The following is a 19072-nucleotide window of genomic DNA, read 5'->3' as shown; positions in this document are numbered from 1 at the left end:
ATTGTTTCTTCCTTCCCCTTTGTGTAAGGAAACCCAAAGGACCCTCCAAAGACTCCATCTGGATCTATATTTGCTGTTTATGTCGTTAGCTAGTTTGCCCTCCTTTATCTGAGAAGTTTTCTAGAGAAAAGACTCTTGCTCCTTCATTTTCCATCTTGAGAGTTTGTGTGAATGCTGCCCCTCCACTTCCACAGCTATTAACCATGAATGACAGAGGTGGCTTCTTGATGCTTTAATGGTGAGTTTGGGGGAGGCTGATCCCAATGCCATTTCACCAGTTTATCTGTGTTCTTGCCCATTTTAGTAGACTAAGAACTTAGGGGTGGGAAAAGGATAGGTCTTAATGTCAGTATAAGAACATTATTTTCTAGGCTGGGAGACAGCTTTCCTTACCATGCATGAGGCCTTGGGGCCAAGCTCCAATACATATGGGAGTAAATTTGACTTTATTGGGGGAGCTCCATGGATGGTGAAGTATTGCTATATTATCTCTCTTTTCTCTTTCTCCTTAAATGATAAAATTAGGCCTAGCAGACCATTTTGTGGTACTGTGTAGTCTTGAAGTCCTCAGTTCATCCCCTCACCAAGTGGCATTAAAAGTAAAATGAGTCTTGTAATCCCCCCAATAAAGGGGAATATGAAAAAAAAATTGGTGAAAGATGATGGATAAAAGGTAAAGATGATGCCAATATCTGAATTGCACACCGAACTTAATCCCTGGCCTACTTAGCTAGTACTGCTAAATATCATGCTTTTTGAAAAAAGGATTTATTGTACTTATTAATGATAGAGAGAACATTAGAACATCACTCAAGTACATGTGAAGACAGGGATCAAACTTGGGATCTCATGCTCGTAATCCCAGCAGTTTATCCTCTGCTTCACCTACCAGGACACTAAATAACATGCTTTTTTAAAAAACTATTTTTTTTTAGTGATTTGCAAAATAACAAGGGTACAATTCCATACTGTTCCTACCACCCGAGTTCTGTATCCCCATTCCCTCTATTGGAAATTGCAGTGATTCTTCCAAGGTCACCGCTATGGGTTAACTATTATTTCTATAACTATCTGGCTATTTATCTAGCTATATATATTTTCCCATGGTCTTTTTCCCATGGTCCTGCCTCCTCTTCCATTTTATATGACACCTATTACTACTTCCGAATGTCTTTCCTTTTTTTCCTCTTCTCTCTCTGAACCCTGATGGAATTGGGTTTCAGAGCCCTCTAGTCATCTTCCCTTAACATTCCCCCCGACCCCGGAGTGTGTACTAAAATTCTTTTTGGAGCACAAAAGGTCTGGCTTCTGTAATTGCTTCTTTGCTGGACACAGGTGTTGGCAGTTTGATTCATAACCCTAGTCTGTTTCTATCTTTCTTTAGTGAGTTAGGCCTCTGGAGAGTTGAGGTTCTGGGGCACACTGATGATGAGTCTTCTGCTCATGGAGTTCAGAATGGAATCATAGTAGTATCTGCAACTTGCTCTCTGAAAGGTGGTAAGTTTTGTGTCAGGAACCAGAAAGTAGGAATAGAGAAGGTAAGAATAGGGATTTTTAGGGTGATAATAAGCTAGGAAGTTGATTTTAGGTATATTTCTCGGGGCCCATGACTTTAATGATTTTTGCCTGAGCTTGATAGTAAATCACTTTTACAACTGTGATAGATCACAGAAATTAAGGTAAAGGCACAAAAATAACTCATGGGTGTTGCTGTTACTGTTGGTTTCTTTTGTGTTTAAGTCAATCATCTGCCTTGTCCTCTGATGTTTGTGATTGGGCTGATCCCTTATGGTTGATGAAATGTTCCATCTTATGGTAAACTCTGAGCTTACTCACTTTGGGGCAACTAGAGTGGAGGCTACTTCTCTGGAACTGGAAGCTATTAATATCCTCCAGATAGAAAATTACTTTAGGTGAAAGGCCTGAGAGCTAAAAAGTAAAAATTAGCCAAAATTGTTATCTAAACCCTCTTAAGTGTGTATACATTAAGTGTGTATACATTAAGTGTGTATACATGTGTGTGTTTTGTCATTTCATGGTGTTATTTACTTCTGTCTGTTCATTTCTCGTGGTGCATCTCGTGAGTACCCATTCATTGGGGAAACTGACGATCCTTCCTAGCCGGGCAAACGCTAGAAGAATTATGACCAAGAAACATGTTATCTGTGTCATTCTCAGACTGTTTCTGGTACAGCCAGTTAGTGGCAGTTCTGTAACTACAACCCAGACATACGGATTTGTAGACTCATTTGTTCATCAGTTTTAATCTTGTTGTGATCATCGGGGATAACTGTAAACCATGCCCTTTAATTAACCACCCCTAGAGATTCAGCAGGAGTCTATTACATGTATAGCAAGTCTATGGAGCCTGGCACTCAGTAGCTGGACCTGTATACAAATTATTTTCATGACTTAGGAAATGAATGAGGTGACCAAAAATTATCAGAAGGGACTGAACCTGTAGGTTTTTTTCTTTTTTTGTGGGGGGGGGGGGGAAGCACAGGATAAATCCTCCATCCTGCCCCAGCTTCTTCTAAGACTGGAGTAGTCATCAGAAAAATAAAAATCCACGTGATTGCATACATATGGAGAATTTATATGGCAGGCAAATCTTTTAGAAATTGAGTGGACCTAAAATATTTGTATTTATAAAAAGGAAACTCTGACAAAACCAAAGGATAAGAGGGGTGCAGCTTCAAACAATTCCCACCACCAGAACTACATATCCCATCCCTCCCCTGATAACTTTCCTATTCTTTATCCCTCTGGGAGTGTGGACCCAAAGTCATTATGGGGTGCAGAAGGTGGAAGGTGTGGCTTCACCTCCTCTATCTCTCTCTCCCCCTCTGTCTGTCACTGTCTCTCTCTCTCTCTCTCTCTCTCTGTCTATCTCATATATCATTCCCTGGAGGGATGGGGGGAATGCTTGGCTGTCTTAGCATTTCAGGTTCTTGTAGCGCAAGAATGGTCTTCTTTAGGGAGCCTAGAAATCCCAGATGTGGGGGCTGCCACAGCTGCAGCTACCACTTTGTGGTCCTCAGTGCCCAGAGCTGACACAGCTATAGTTTCTCGCCTTCTTCGCCAAATATGCTAACCACTGGAGGGATAAGCCCTCTGGAAAAACAGCTTTTGTTTGTGAAGATCCAACCTAGTCTCTTCCAGGAGGGCAGTTCTGCCTCTGTTTTCGCCCACATCACTCCAGGTCCCCAGACTTGGGCAGGAGTGGGCCAGATGGGTGGGGCAGACTGCAAGCCTTACACTCTTCAGACAAGAACACAAGTTACTTTTGGCCTCCCTGAGGAATGTTCTGTTGCCACTTCATTGAACTGGTGAAGGAAGGAAAGAGTATTCCATGCCAGATAAAGCGACACTGAAGTGTGCAGGCAGGAAATCTGAATCGGACACCATGTCTAATGAGCCTTTTATTAGAGGCTCTTGGCAGGGTGAGGGCGACTGAATGGTAATGAAAAGCAGGTTCTGAGAATAGTTGGACATGTAGCACCAGCTCCATTACATGGTCTCCTTTGAGGCACAGAGGCTGCTCTGCATAGCAAGCTGAGCTGGCCACTAAAGTAGGGCTCACCATTTTGTCATGTGTGTAAGAAAGAAGAATTAGCAGATGGAGACTTGTCTCAAGTGGCCTCCCCCAGGGCTCTGTTCTGGCTCCTACGCTATTTAATATTTACATCAGTGACCTCCCAGAAACTTCTTCAAGGAAGTTCATCTACGCCGATGACATCTGCTGTGCAATTCAGGCATCCAAGTTTGACATCCTCGAGGAAACACTCACGAAAGACATGTCTCTGCTATCTGATTACTGTAAAAAATGGCGACTAATCCCTAGCACTGCAAAAACGGTATCATCTGTTTTCCATCTACACCATGCCTCGGCCTCGCGTGAGCTTAATGTGCAGCTTGGCGATACGAGAATCCGGCATGAAGCCCAGCCAGTCTATCGTGGTGTTACTCTCGATCGCACTCTGTCATTTCACAAACATCTCATAAAAACTGCAGCAAAGGTGGGCTCGAGGAATCACATCATTGCAAGACTGGCCAGCTCCTCATGGGGCACGAGCGCTTCCACACTACGATCATCATCTCTGGCATTATGCTATTCCACTGCAGAATACTGTGCCCCAGTATGGTTCCGTAGCCCCCATGTCCACTTGGTGGATTCCAAATTATATTCCTCCATGAGGATAATTTCTGGAACCATCCGTTCCACCCCGGTTCCATGGCTGCCAGTTCTTAGCAACATCGCCCTGCCAGATATTTGTCGGGATGCGGCATCATCTAAGTTCATTTCCCACGTCTACGCTCGACCGGACCTACGCGGATATCTTCGCCCACCCTGTCCAACGCTTGATGTCTCGTCACCCAATCTGGTCCCCTACGCCTACACTGAACTTCTCTGTTCCAGTCTCTTGGAAACAGAGCTGGCAGTCAGCTGAGGTAAAGAACAAACACCTCATCACAGACCCCTGCAAGCGTCAACCCGGCTTTGACCTAGCACGTTATGATTGGGCCCTCCTCAATCGCTATCAAACAGGCCATGGCCGGTGCGCCGCTATGTTCCATCGCTGGGGAGCCAGAGACGACCCGAACTGCCCCTGCGGCTACAGACAGACTATGACCCACATAGTCAACGACTGCCACCTCTCCAGATTCAAAGGAGGTCTCGAAACGTTACATCAGGCTCAACCTGATGCTGTTGACTGGCTACGGAAGAAGGGCAAACGCTAGAAAAAGAAGCAGTTATTCTAATAGTTCAATGGATACATTAAAGCTGAAGGGAATTAAAGGCTCATTGCTAAAGTTTTTAATTACCTGCGGATCTGTCTTACTCATCACATGAAGGCAGAAGGGACGATAGGGAAGGAAACAGAGAGAGACCTGCAGCCCTGCTTTACCACTTGTGAAGTGTCCCCTCTGCAAGTGGGGACCAGGGGCTTGAACCTGGATTCTTGTTTATGGTCACATGTGAGCACCATCCAAGAACCAACTCTTAAGGGTTGCACTCCTAAATGTTATGTGGTCTTGTAAGCTAAAGAGATCAATACAAGTTTGATTACTAGAGAAAACTGTAGAGTCAGTTATAGTCCCTGCTCCTCCTGGATGCTTTTCTTCCCCAAAGTTGGTTTCAGCACCATTCAGACCAAACCACACAGCTTCTTGTGCAGAACCTTCTCATGACTCATGAATGAAACAGACAAGTACAGTGTAATGTACTTTCTCTTTCCCCTTAAGACCTCCTTAGCAACCAGGATTACACCTGGCTTATTACTGAGTATAGTGTCTGACACAGAGAAAACACAATAAACACCGGTTGTCTTTGTTATTGCCACTGTTACTATGTGCATTCAGCAACTTGTTTATATAGTGATGTTCCTATGTAATCTCATTTTGAAAACTATATTTCTGAAGCTGTGAGGCTTTGAAGCAAGTCTCTATTATGTTATATAAAACAATACAGTGTTGCTCTGTAAGAGACAGGCTCTTCTTGTATTTTGGGGGATGCAGTAATCACCTAGACTGGGATAGAATCTTTACCAAGAGTTCTTAGGGGACTCTCCAGGTCCCCAGATGCACAATGAAGCCCTGGCCTACTCTGCAAATGACTTTCTGTCTGCATATACTAGCTCTGCTACGAGAATGAAACATATGTTTAATTCCAGGAAGGCAAACCATAAGAACTCTCTCAATAATATTTGTAGGCTTGTGACATTTCAGTGCTGCCACTTTGATGTGGCCGTTTTGATCCGGAGCTTTGGAGACATCTTGTTGTACCCTAAAAACAAAAAGCAGACCACTGAGCATACAGCACTTTTGCACAACTAAAAAGTGTATGCAACTGGCAACCAACTACATTGATCAACTGCATGTGGGAATTAACCTAAAACTTGTGTGTTTTTACTTTGATATGGCTGTTTAAATGCCTGCATTTGCACTGTGTCAGATGGATCTTGCCAGAATATTTGCCTTAAATATGCCAACCATGTGCATGTTTCTAGTTTCAGTGGCAGGAGGGACTTAAATGAAGCAGAAGGCAATGGGATTATAATCCCAAGAACAGAGTTTTGCTAAGATTTGACTAATGGAATATTCTCACCACTTCAGAACACATTCTGCTTCCATCCCTGGTTGGCCAGTTCCTGGTTCAGAGCTTCAGATCACTGGCAGGAGAAATTTTTAAAAAGATCCCAGTGCAAACATAGAAATCACAAGTGTAATTTCTATCACAGAAAGTTCGCCCCTACACTAGCCAGAGGAGTCTAAAATGAAACTGTTAAGAGATGACTAAGAAGCTTATCATTTGAGAAACATTTTCATATGTGGTTCACCAGCTCATGCCTCATTATGACCAATTTCAAAAACATTTTGGTGGCAAATACATTTAGAAGCCTGCTAAGAAAAAATCAGGGGACTGTGTTTATGTCTTTGGTTTTAATTTCTGAAACTGAGAGCTTCATGTAGTGTTTATCTGGAATGGAGATGCAACTAGGTAGGCTTTACTGGGGTGAGCTGAGATAACCAGGAAGGGAAGTATGGGCATGCAGGTATGCAGGTGTCCCAGAGTCTTGAGTATTGGTGAATGGGGCCTCAGGCCCCTGGTTTTTATTTTTCTGCCAACGGTTCTAAGCTCCCAGCTCTAAGGGAACCTTGTTTCACTTCCAGTTACCTGAGCCCCTCAAGTGGAACAGGAGAGTTGCTAACCACTGTCCTTACTTCTTGTTCAGGGCCAACAACATGCCCAAGCAGGTCGAAGTGCGAATGCATGACAACCACCTCAGCTCAGAGGAGCCCAAGCACCGGCATCTGGGACTGCGCCTGTGTGACAAACTGGGCAAGAATCTTCTGCTCACTCTGACGGTGTTTGGTAGGTGCCTGGGGATACTCCATCCACCCCTCCCCTAGTTCTGTGGGGAAGCTGGGACTGGCTGTCAGCCCTCCAGCTGGAAAGGAAATCGCATGCTATGTCAGCGACCAACCCCATGTGCCCAGACCCCATGCCTGGGTGCTGTGATTCCTTCCTTACCTGCCCTAGCCTTTTCTTTCCTTCCTTGAGACACTAGTGGCTCTTTTTTCTTTCTTTCTTTCTTTTTTTTTTTAATATTTATGTATTTCCTTTTCTTGCCCTTGTTGGTTTTTATAGCTGTAGTAATTATTGATGTCACTGTTGTTGGATAGGACAGAGAGAAATGGAAAAAGGAGGGGAAGACAGAGGAGGAGAGAGAAAGATAAGACACCTGCAGACCTACTTCATAGCTTGTGAAGTGATTCCCCTGTGTCCCCAAGTCCCCAGGTGGGGAGCGGGGGCTCGAACCGGGATCCTTATGCCAGTCCTTGGACACTAGTGGCTCTTACAGCTTGTATGTCTATATTTTTCTGGAATATGTCAGCATGCAGAGTCTCAGGTTCCATCCCTAGAGATTTTGCTTTGGTAGAATGAGGCCCTGGTGTTCGAATCTTGACCAGCATTCTAGGTGATTTCAAAGCAGAAGGTCAGTGGTACCACAAGAGGAGAAACACCTGCAACAGGGTAAAGCCAACCACTGTAGGAAAACCTACTAGAATTGCTCCTATTGTCTTGCCCTCAACAATCTCCTCATGAACTGAAATTACTTTTGCATGTTAGCTGATGAGGTCAGTGCCGAAGAGGCTGGCCCTGATGCTCTCATCTGTTCTGCCTTCTAGGACTCCCTTGTCTCGGGTTTCATACACACCACAACCATCCCTTCATGTGACTGTCAAACACTCTTGTTGCCTAGGTTTTGAGCCAGGGTGTCTTTTTTATTGCTATTTTATTTTGCTGCCAGGCCTTTTTGCATCTACCATCATCTCAAACAGACTTTAAAAAAAAAATACTTTGGGGGGAAGTGAATCTGGAAACACCAAAGGAAGTCAGGTACTATTTTATTTATCTGAGAGAGAAGAGGAAAAACGAAGGATACTCTGAAGTAGTAATAGGCATAGGTGTGACTTAGAAAAGGAGTGAAAGTAGGGCCACTGAAGTGAATAAAAGTGGGTGATATATATATATATATATATATATATATATATGAGATAATCAAGAAATATCTGTCACCTAGGGAGACCTATTGCAGTTTCTGCTGGAGGTGTACGGGAAAACAGAACTCTGGTGGTGGGAATGGTAGATTTATACCATTATGGGGGCAGGGCGGTAGTACAGTGGATTAAGTGCACATGGCGCAAAGCACAAGGACCAGCTCCAGGATCCCAGTTCAAGCCCCGGCTCCCCACCTGCAGGGTATCGCTTCATGGGTAGTGGAGCAGGTCTGCAGGTGTCTGTCTTTCTCTTCCCTCTCTGTCTTCCCCTCCTCTCTTGGATTCTCTCTGTCCTATCCAACAACAACAGCAATGGCAACAATAACAAGGGCAACAAAATGGGAAAAAATCCCCATTGATAACCCTGGAGGCTAAAATAAAATAAAATAAAATAGAATTATGCCCCTATAATCTTATAATTTTGTAAATCAACATTAAATCATTAGTAAATTAAAAAAATTAAATCCTTTCAGTAGTATACAAGGACAATGTTTCAAGCTCCCTGTTCCCACCAGTAGGGAAGAAGTTTCACTGGTGCTGCAGGTATCTCTGTCTCCCTCTCTATCTCCTTCTTTCATCTTAAATTCTCTCTGTCTCCATCCAAAATACATAAATATTTTTAAAATCCCTTCAATATCAGAGAGAGAGAGAGAGAGAGAGAGAGAGAGAGGGATAAGGAAAGATACCACACCACTCTATCATTCACTGAGCTTCCCCTTGCATGGTGCTCCCATATGATTCTGGGAGCATGAATTCAGGTCCTTAGAGCCCAAAAGTGGGCTCTGAAAGTGAGCTTACCTCTCAACCAGTGTATCTTAAAAGCTGCACAAATTGCAGTATCCTGTGAAGACAACCACACTCCTGTCTTTACCCATCCCTCTCTTGTTCTTTGGCTTCCACTTAGGTTATACACAGGAGCAATATCCACCCCCTTCTCTCCTCCCATCACCTTATTCCATGCCATTCTTTGATTCAGTCACTTTGAGTGTCAGTAAAGCAGGATCAATACTGGGAACTTATTACACATAGTTTCATTCACTAAATGAAAGTACATCACACGTGGTCAGGCTTCCCAATGGTAACTCCACATAAGCAGATACCATTCATCCTAAAGCTTGGAAAAGCTGGAAAAAAAACACTTTTTTTCAAATAGGTGTTTGTTTGTTTGTTTGTTTTTGCTTCACTTTCCTAGAGTGAGCAGTGTAGCCTGTGTACCCAGGAACCCCCTCTCTCCCTCCCTTTCATCCAGTAGTGCTATGACCTGAGTTGTGGCTTCCCAGGATGTTTATGTTGGCTATCCATTTGGAAAGCTCTGGAGTTTTCTTATGGATTCTCTGAGTGTACAAAGTGAAAATTCCTACCAATAGTTCAACCCAAATTGTCTTCTCTCAGATTATATACTTTTTTAGAGATTGTCTTTATTCTGCCTTGAGATCAGTAAGTGTAACATATATAAAAAGGACAGAGAACTCTGACAAGTCTTAAGGCTGAGCCATGGGAAATTATTGGAGGCCAAAGAAAATAGAAGGAAAAGGGAAACTCACATCAAATGAGTCAACCAAATGTTTGTTTTTTAAAAATATTTATTTATTCCCTTTTGTTGCCCTTGTTTTATTATTGTAGTTATTATTGTTGTTGATGATGTCATTTGTTGGATAGGACAGAGAGAAATGGAGGTAAGAGGGGAAGATAGAGAGGGGGAGAAAAAGAGAAGATACCTGCAGACCTGCTTCACCGCCTGTGAAGCGATGCCCCTGCAGGTGGGGAGCCGGGGGCTTTTTTTTTTTAATTTTAAGCATTTCTTTTTTTAGTCTTTTAAAAAAAATATTTATTTATTCCCTTTTGTTGCCCTTATTGTTTTATTGTTGTAGTTATTACTGTTGTTGTTATTGATGTTGTTATTGTTGGATAGGACAGAGAGAAATGGAGAGAGGAGGGGAAGACAGAGAGTGGGAGAGAAAGATAGACACCTGCAGACCTGCTTCACCTCTTGTCAAGCGACCCCCCTGCAGGTGGGGAGCTAGGGGCTTGAACTAGGATCCTTACGCAGGTCCTTGTGCTTTGCGCCACGTGCACTTAACCAGCTGCGCTACCGCCCAACTTCTAACCAAATGTTTCTTTAGCTATTATATAATAGTCAAAAACAGGTGTGGGGGGAGAAATGTATTAAGCACCATGCCAAGTGGTCAGTGTTAGGTTGGGAGAGAAACATTATGGGCTATTTCTTCTGGAAAACCCTAACTCTCAAGCAGATGAAATCCTCAAAAGGAAGTCAGGTGGCAGTGTCCTGTTAGGTCTTGAGAAGACCCTTAATTTCCAGTTCTATTTAAGCGCAACTGGAGGTACAAAATATTCTTTCATTCCTCGTCAGAATGAGCCTCACTTATCTAATGGTGTTTTTAGTTCATCTTCTTCATCATCTGCTAATGGAGACAGTCAAGAAAGGTCGATCTCACTAAAATTAGTCCCTAGAGCTATTTTTGGAACTAAGGGAATAGTATATTCAGATGATTCCTTTTCCATCCTTCTAGGTGTCATCTTGGGTGCCCTATGTGGAGGGCTTCTTCGCCTGGCATCACCTATCAACTCTGATGTGGTTATGCTAATATCCTTCCCAGGGGATATACTCATGAGGATGCTGAAAATGCTCATTCTCCCTCTAATCATCTCCAGTTTAATCACAGGTAAGACCTCCTCTGTGGTACTTGGCTAAAGTTAACCACATTTCTGCTCCACATTTTTGCATTGACCTTTTGTATTGCAATTTGATGAATGGATGCATATGATGGGTGTGTTTCATTTCATTTCATTCCATTGCCTTGGTTTTCCTGGCTCTAGAATGGGGATAATCAGGCCCAAAATATGCTCACCAAGTAATCTTCAACCCACCTACCCTAGCAACAAAAACAATCAGTAGTAGGTATAGATGTGACTTAAAATGGAAGAGAAGGCAGGATCATAAAAAAAAATGGACAAAAAAGATAGATAGGTAGATAGATAGGCAGACAGGTCATTATAGAAATAATAATCAACTCATATCTGTGGCCTTGGGAAAACCACTCAATTTCCAGTGGAGGGAATGGGGACACACAACTCTGGTGGTGGAAAACAGTGTGGAACTTTTCCCCTTATCTTGTAATTATGTAAACCAATATTAAATCACTAATAAAAAACTGATAAAGACAATACGTAGAAAAGATCTGTTTATTACTGTTTCACTGACTACAGAGGGAAGTTAATGTTAACAATAAATGAGAGGGGACCAGGTGGTAGCGCAGTGGGTTAAGCGCATGTGGCGCAAAGTGCAAGGACCGGCCTAAGGATCCCGGTTCGAGCCCCCGGCTCCCCACCTGCAGGGGCGTCACTTCACAGCAGGTGAAGCAGGTCTGCAGGTGTCTATCTTTCTCTACCCCTCTCTGTCTTCCCCTCCTCTCTCCATGTCTCTCTGTCCTATCCAACGACAACAATAACAGCAACAACAACAATAATAATAACAACAAGGGCAACAAAAGCGGAAAAACAGCCTCCAGGAGCAGTGGATTCGTAGTGCAGGCACAGAGCCCAAGCAATTAAGTGAGATACTACATATAAAAGTTTATCGAGAATTTCAGAAGGAAGACAAGATATCCTTAGTGTGGTGAGTTATACATACACATACACATAGATTTGAAACTATAACCTTAGAATCTTGTAATTTTGTTATTAATGCTAAATAATAATAACATACCTTTAATTAATTTTTTAAAAGTAAGATACACAATGCATAGATCACATTCACCTGCTTTTGTTTCTCACTGAAAAAAATCATTTAACTTGAAAGAACATTTTTTTCCCTTCCATGGTTTCTTACTGATAGTTTCTCCCTTCATGAATATAATTATTCAAACCATACAAATCAGTGTTGTTAGAGACTTAACTCTGAAGTAGGCTTACAAAACTGGACTTAGGTTCATATTTTGGAAAGAGTGAGGTTCTGGTAACTCTAAGAGATCTGAATACTGAGCCAGATTGTTCTAGATTCAGCCAATGAATCCAGTGACCACAAGCACTGGGATTCAGTGTCAGGAAAGTCTTAGCAGTCTGCCCTAGACTAAGTGATGCTGTACTTTCACCATAAATTCTCCTTTCCAAACCAGATAACGCATTCTCTGCATCTGTGTAGATTATTCGTGGGCCAACCCCATGAAAATACCTGACACCCACGAGCTAGAATTAGGCTCTAGACTGTACTTAAGAGAAGTGGGTCATATTTAGGTCAGCTTAATTCAGAGAAGCGTGCATCAGTGACTTCCTCCCCTGTACCAGCAAAGACTGATCCCCAGAAAGGGGTGTGTGTGTGTGTGTGTGTGTGTGTGTGTGTGTGTGTGTAGTGAAAACAGGAACTGAATCCAGGAAGTGGAAAAAAATAAAGAAACAGCTGGTAAAAAAACCCACTGACGGCTGGAGTTTTTGTGACTGGCCTGGCATCCCCTCTGACAAACGCAGAACCTCCTGCAGTAGCAATGAGCTCTTGCCTCTACAGGGTGCTTTCCCCACATGTTTTCTGGTTCACCCTTGTGAAGGGGAAGTGTGGGCCTCCATCCACCTTCACCTTGAAGGAAGGAAGGGGAGGCCGAGCCAACTCACTAGCCCAGACACTCAATATTATTGGCCAACAGTGATTTCAAAAGAGTGGGGCCCAGCTGGTGGCGCACCTGGTTAAGCACACACATTACTATGCACAAGGAAGGACCCTGCTTCAAGCCCCTGGTTCCCACCCGCAGGGGGAAAGCTTCACAAGTGGTGAAGTAGGGCTGCAGGTGTCTATCTCTTTCCCTCTCTAACTCCCCTTTTCAAATTCTCTGTTTCTAACCATTAAAAAAAAGTAAGGCAGTAGCACAGTGGGTTAAGCGCACGTGGTGCAAAGTGCAAGGACTGGTGTAAGGAGCCCAGTTCGAGCCCCTCGCTCCCCACCTGCATGGGAGTCGCTTCACAGGCGGTGAAGCAGGTCTGCAGGTGTCTATCTTTCTCTTCCCCTCTCTGTCTTCCCCTCCTCTCTCCATTTCTAGCTATCCTATGTAACAGTGACAGCAATAACAACAACAATAACAACAAGAGCAACAAAAGGAAATAAATTAATTTAAAAAATTAAAAAATAAGAAAATATAAATTTATAAAAAAAATAAAAGACAAATCTGAATTTAACTATTGCTCTTATGTAATTAATTCTTACCTCAAAAAATTTTAATATAGTATTGACCAGCATTTTGTTTACCCAGGTAAAGAGATTTAAATAAAAATCATCACCGCCAGCATGCACTACTACTTCACTACATACCAAAAAGGGCATCTTGACACCAAATAAATGGAAGTCCATAGCCTCAAAATTCAACATTAAATATATTCAGTTTCATTCTCATGCTTTCCTGCAGGTACACAAAGAGTCACTGGTAACTTAATGAGCTCTGAACCACATCATCCCCATATTTTCCCGGGGGGTGAATGAAGTGTGGAGGTGAGGTTGGCTAGGTTCAGCAGAAGGAGGTCTGACTAGCTACTAAAGCAGTTGAGTAGTATGGAGGCAAATGAGATGGGTAGTTAGCAGAAATGTCATTGAAATGATCCTTCTGGGTTTCTTTTCAATGTAGGTTTGTCAGGTCTGGATGCCAAAGCCAGTGGGCGCTTAGGCACAAGAGCTATGGTGTATTACATGTCCACAACCATCATTGCCGCCGTGCTGGGGGTCATCCTAGTCCTGGCCATCCACCCAGGGAACCCCAAACTCAAGAAACAGCTGGGGCCTGGAAAGAAAAATGATGAAGTCTCCAGCCTGGATGCCTTTCTGGACCTTATCCGAAATCTCTTCCCTGAAAACCTTGTTCAAGCCTGTTTTCAGCAGGTAACCTGGCGTTCTGTGCTCTTATTGCTCCGTGCTGCTAAATTTTCCTGGTGTTAGCTTAGTGTCTGCTTCAAAGCCCCAGCTGTGAAACATTTCTCAATCTTCAGTGATCTCAGTCTAGGAATTATGTGAGGTAATCTGGGGGAGAATTTCAAATAAGAATTATTTGGGGGTTCTTTTTTATCATTCCCCCACCCCATTCAGATTATTTTATACTGTTTTGTTCTGAGATTATTCTTTTTCCTCTTCCTCTTCCTTCTTCTTCTTTACCAGCTCTGGTTTATGGTCGTGTCTGGGAGGATTGAACCTGAGACTTTGGAGCCTCAGGCCTGAAAGTCTCTTTGCATACCACTATGCTATCTGCCCTGCCCAGAAATTCTTCTCTTTCTTTTGGATTCATGATTCTACATCATCCAACGGCACATTTCTGTTATCCTTGCCCCCAACCTTCTAGAGAACCTAGTGGTTCTTGGTCATGGGCATAGAACAAAACTACACAGAGGGCATTGGAAAAACAAAAGACAAGGCTAGGGAGACAGCATAATGGTTATGGAAAAGATTTTCATGCCTGAAGCTCTGAGGCCCTAGGTTCAATAAACTAGAGATGAAGGGGCCAGGTGGTGGCACACCTGCTTAAGTACACACATTACGGTGCGCAAGGTTCGAGCCCCGGGTCCCTCCCTGCAGAGGGAAAGCTTCACAAGTGATGAAGCAGGTCTACAGGTGTCTCTCTCTGTCTCTTTCCCTCTCTAGCTCCCCGTCTCCTCTCAATTTCTCTTTGTCTCTATCCAATAATAAATAAAAAACAAAACAAAACAAAACCAAAAAATCTAGAGCTGAGCAGTACTCTGGTATTTCTCATCTTTCCTCTTTCTCATTAAACATGAAGCATTCCATATTTAAAAAATAAATAAATAAATTTTATTTATTTATTTATTAATCTTTATTTATTAGATAGAGTCAGCCAGAAATGGAGAGAGAAGGAGGTGACAGAGCAGGAGAGAGACAGAGACACACCTGCAGCCCTGCTTCACCACTTGTGAAGCTTTCCCTCTTGCAGGTGGGGACTGGCAGCTCGAACCTGGGTCCTTAGGCACTGTAGCATGTGCGCTCAATCAGGTGCACCACCACCCGGCCCCTTGTTCTTGCCTTTCTTGTGATCACGTGGTACTAGGGAATAAATCCAGGGCTTCACACATGCAAGGCACATGCCCTACTGCTGAGCCACCCTCTCTTCAACCTGCCCCCCCATATTTGACATTTTGAAACAGATGCTGCTGCTGACTGAATCCCCTAAGTTAGTTGTCATTCTCTGGCTAGTTTTCTTTGCATGACGTTTATGCTGTTCCCCAGCCTCTCTCTGGCCAGTTTTCTAACCCTGGGAATATTGTAGGTTAAGTCTACCTTAGTTCCCATTAGCTCGGGTTGGAATTAACCCAGAAGCAAGGAACCTCCTTCTGTGGAAACCTCTCATTTCCACAGAGTCAATGAAAAACAAAACTTCTGGAAACTAGCTGCTTAGAGGAAAACTCTGTATTCCCTACTGCCGTCAAAATGCATTTGACACCCACTGCTGGGCTCTTCTCCCATTTCCTATGCCACTGGGGTGGCACTTGCGGCATGGAAGTATAGACTAAAGGAATGCATGTCCAAAGCAGGGAATGAACTAACACAGGTGAGGGGAGGGGATGTGTATTGGCACTGTCTCCTCAGCCTGCTTAGAAAGATGAATTTCCTGGTTTGCAGGTGATAGACACAGTCGAATGCCAAATCTATCAATAGTTTTAACATTTTGAAAAGAGTGCTCTGGAATTGCAGCTGTGGGTGGCTGAGCTGTAAAGACTAGGAATCACATGAGAGGGAGGAAGAATATACAGATTTGGCCTCCCCTTGGCTAGGTATGTCCACACCCCACACAAGGCATCTGTAAGATTGCTGCTCTGGTCCCATGGTAAATGACTGAGTTTCGGGAGCCAGGCGGTAGCGCAGTGGTGCAAAGCGCAGGGACAGGCATAAGGATCCCTCCCGGTTTGAGCTCCTGGCTCCCCACCTGCAGGGGAGTCGCTTCACAGATGGTGAGTTGCTTCACAGGCAGTGAAATAGGTCTGCAGGTGTCTCTCTGTCTTCCCCTCCTCTCTCCATTTTCTCTCTGTCCTATCCAACAACAATGACATCATCAACAACAACAATAATAACTATAACAACAAAACAATAAGGGCAACAAAAGGGAATAAATGAAAAAAAATTAAAAAATGAGTGAGTTTCTGTTCAGCCAGCCATGCTCACCTCCACACCCCTGTTTCATGTGCTATTTTTGTTGCTTCTAGCAAGGGGCAGTGTGAGCCACTAGAATAGAGATGAGTCACACCTGCCTCCTCTCTGTCCTGGGCCTACTTCTCTACTGGCAAAATATATAGGCAGAATGAGCTCTTAGACTCTCAGCTAAACCCAGGGCTTTGGTTCCTTTGGATTAGAAGCATCAAAGAAGTAAGAACTTTCAGCCCAGGGTGAGGGAAGGTTTGGATTCCTGCAGCCAGACTTCAGGCAGCCCAGAGGAAGTGGATTATAACCACCCTGTGGGCTTGGGAAGGTTTTGAAAAGTCCTTGAGGAAAGGGGACTTTTAAAGAGTATGACCAGGAGAAAAGGTGTTGGGGAGGGGGTTCCATACTCATAGGGTATAGCTGGGAGTTTAGCCTCCCTTAGGAGTGTGTGTGTGTGTGTGTGTGTGTGTGTGTGTGTGTGTGTGTGTGCAGGGGTGTGAGGGACTTCACTAGTAGTGGGCCACAGGGGTGTGGAGAGGAGGCACACCATTCCCAGTGTGGTAGAGAGGAGGCACACCATTCCCAGTGTGGGAGGTCCCTGCTTGCTGCTTGGGGCTTCTCTGAACCAAGGCAAGGGTTCCAAGAGAGCAACTGAGCTGTCAGGTGTGGCCTGGCTGGAGAGGGCCCTTCTCCAGGGGCTGTAGTGATCTGTGTTTCCTTGGTCAGCCACAACTTGAGAGCTCCTGCTGGTTGCTCTCTGCTTTACACAGGATGCAACAGATAGTAAGACTGTGGCATCCTTGTCCCTTGGAGCTCACTTCCATTCGCAGATATGACAAAAAGATAGACCAGAGAAGAGGTCAGCTGAACACACAAAACAGGCACTGAATTAAAATCAGCATGTTCCTAGGCCTGGTGAGTCAGGCAGTAATGGGGAGACAGATATCTGAGACGACACAATAATGGGGTATGAGCAAGAAGTGGGGCAGGAGCCTGCTGAGCAGAGGCTGGAAGACTTTTTGTGTACAGAGAGGAGAAGGGAGACCAGCATGGGGGCTGGAGGAAGCAAAAACCCAGACAGAATTGATAGGTCAAGGTCAGACTTGGGTTCTTACTCTGAGAATTTTAGGCAGGAAGATGAGTGTTTTTCTTGCCTTCTGGCTTTTAATGTGGCACCAAGGTCTCATGTTTGCATGATACTACTGAGTATCTTCCATAGTCTAATTGGAAAATACTTTATTTTGAGAAAGGGAGAGGGAAAAGTGTGGGGGTGGTGGAGGGAAGGAGAAGGGAAGATACCTCAACACTCCTCCACCATCCATGGAGCTCACCCAGTACTGTCCGTGTGGTACCTGGACTCAAATCCAGGGCCTTGTGCTTGGTAAGGCATGATCTACCAGATAAGCGATCTCCCTGCTCCTCATGCTTTTCTTATTTAAAAGCAATTGATCAGGCAGATAGATAAGGAAAGACCTGCGGAATCCAGTCTTGTCAGCTTTTTAAAATTTTCAGATGAAAGTGCAAGGTGCTTTGAACTCAGAAGACTGGACTTGGCATCCCAAGGAAATTGTCCAAACCCTCCCACTCTCCACCCCCACTCCCCAGCCCTGGCAGGCTCTGAATTGAGAATTCAGGCAGAGAAGCAGTCCTAGGTTTCAGTACCCTTAGCTCCTCATCGTTGTCTTGAGCCGCTGACCCATGCTCTTCAAAAGCTGGATAATGGAGCCAAACCTGCTTTTTGATTCCTGCTTCAACCATATCTGCCTCGCTACTTGCCCTGTGAGTTTTCGTGGAGTTACTTTCACATAAGCTGGGATGGATGTCAACAGGGAACACTAGCTAGACCTTCCACCTGGTCCCAGAAGCCACCACTTATTTAGCGTCATCACCATCACTTGTTTAAGTTCAGATGTTAGCTTCTCTAGAATTCTCAGCAAAAGTCTGCAGCTTGCTCCTGGTCCCTCCTTTTACTCCAGGGAGTATGTCTTTGTTGCTCAGAGAAGGCTCCCTTCTGACCATCCCTACATTTTATCATGCCAGGATCACTAGGACTAAGTGGGACCATGAGCTGCCTGTCTCTTCCTGTACACTCAGCCCGAGTGTCCTCCCTCCTTGCACAAGTCCATGTCCCCAGAGTAGAACTGAGGGTACCCTGCCTGATCTCAGAGAGGTTTGTCTTCTCTGTTGTCCTCTTCCAGAAAGCTGGTCAATTTCGCATCTTTTCCTTTTGAGGCCCAGTGAGAGCAAAATTTGGTCCCTGTAGTTTGTCACACAGAAGAGGAGGTAGAAAGAACTCAATGGTGGCCAGGCCATCTGAGTTGAAGTCCCAGCTCTGCCAATAACTCTATAACGTCTTGAGAGGTCACTTCTCCCTGCTTCCTCTTTCAGATCTATTCTGATTCCAGCCATCTGTAGCCTACTACATGTTAGTGCTGACATTCGAGGATTCCTCATGGGCTCTGCTTGAATGCCTCTGGGGTTAGTGATTTTCTGGGCTAAGTCAGGAGTTTCCACAGCACTCTGCTTGCAGGATGCCTGGCACCTCCCAAAATAGCTCGGCTGCCACAGATGTCGAGGAATAGCAGGAAAGATTCTTGAGAGGCCATTTGCACAGAGAGGCTTAGCGAGGTAGGGGCCTGGGGAGATGGGACATTGAGCAAAGCTCACCATCATTGCCTAGAAGGAGTCTTCCCACCTTACATTGGCATCAGATGTGTGACCCAACATTTCTGCCATGGCAGCTGCTGGGCCCTGGCACATCTGGCACCCAGATGGAGATTGCTAGCAAAGCCTAGCTCAGGAAGGAACCCACAGGAGTTCCTGTTCAACAGAAACCAGCCGGGAGGAGTAAAGTGGAGGTGCCGA

The 19072-nt window shown here is 44.3% G+C and overlaps 2 protein-coding genes across 10 annotated transcripts in view; both read left to right on the top strand.

Moving 5' to 3' along the window:
• The window catches only part of LDLRAD3 (low density lipoprotein receptor class A domain containing 3), an 852030-nt gene that overhangs the window by 421004 nt on the left and 411954 nt on the right, over positions 1–19072 (top strand). The window lies entirely within an intron of this gene.
• Positions 1–19072, top strand: part of SLC1A2 (solute carrier family 1 member 2) — a 157017-nt gene that overhangs the window by 92495 nt on the left and 45450 nt on the right. For all 7 annotated transcript variants that reach the window (XM_007521822.3, XM_060176605.1, XM_060176602.1 and 4 more), the window contains 3 exons: positions 6738–6877; positions 10599–10751; positions 13695–13945. In XM_007521822.3, the coding sequence (XP_007521884.1) occupies positions 6738–6877; positions 10599–10751; positions 13695–13945 (544 nt within the window). The remainder of the gene's footprint in view (positions 1–6737; positions 6878–10598; positions 10752–13694; positions 13946–19072) is intronic.

This window comes from Erinaceus europaeus, chromosome 17 (assembly GCF_950295315.1).
Source record: "Erinaceus europaeus chromosome 17, mEriEur2.1, whole genome shotgun sequence".
NCBI classification, from domain to species: Eukaryota; Metazoa; Chordata; class Mammalia; order Eulipotyphla; family Erinaceidae; genus Erinaceus; species Erinaceus europaeus.
Note: the sequence above shows the minus strand (reverse complement) of the source record. Positions and strands in the feature narration are given on the sequence as shown.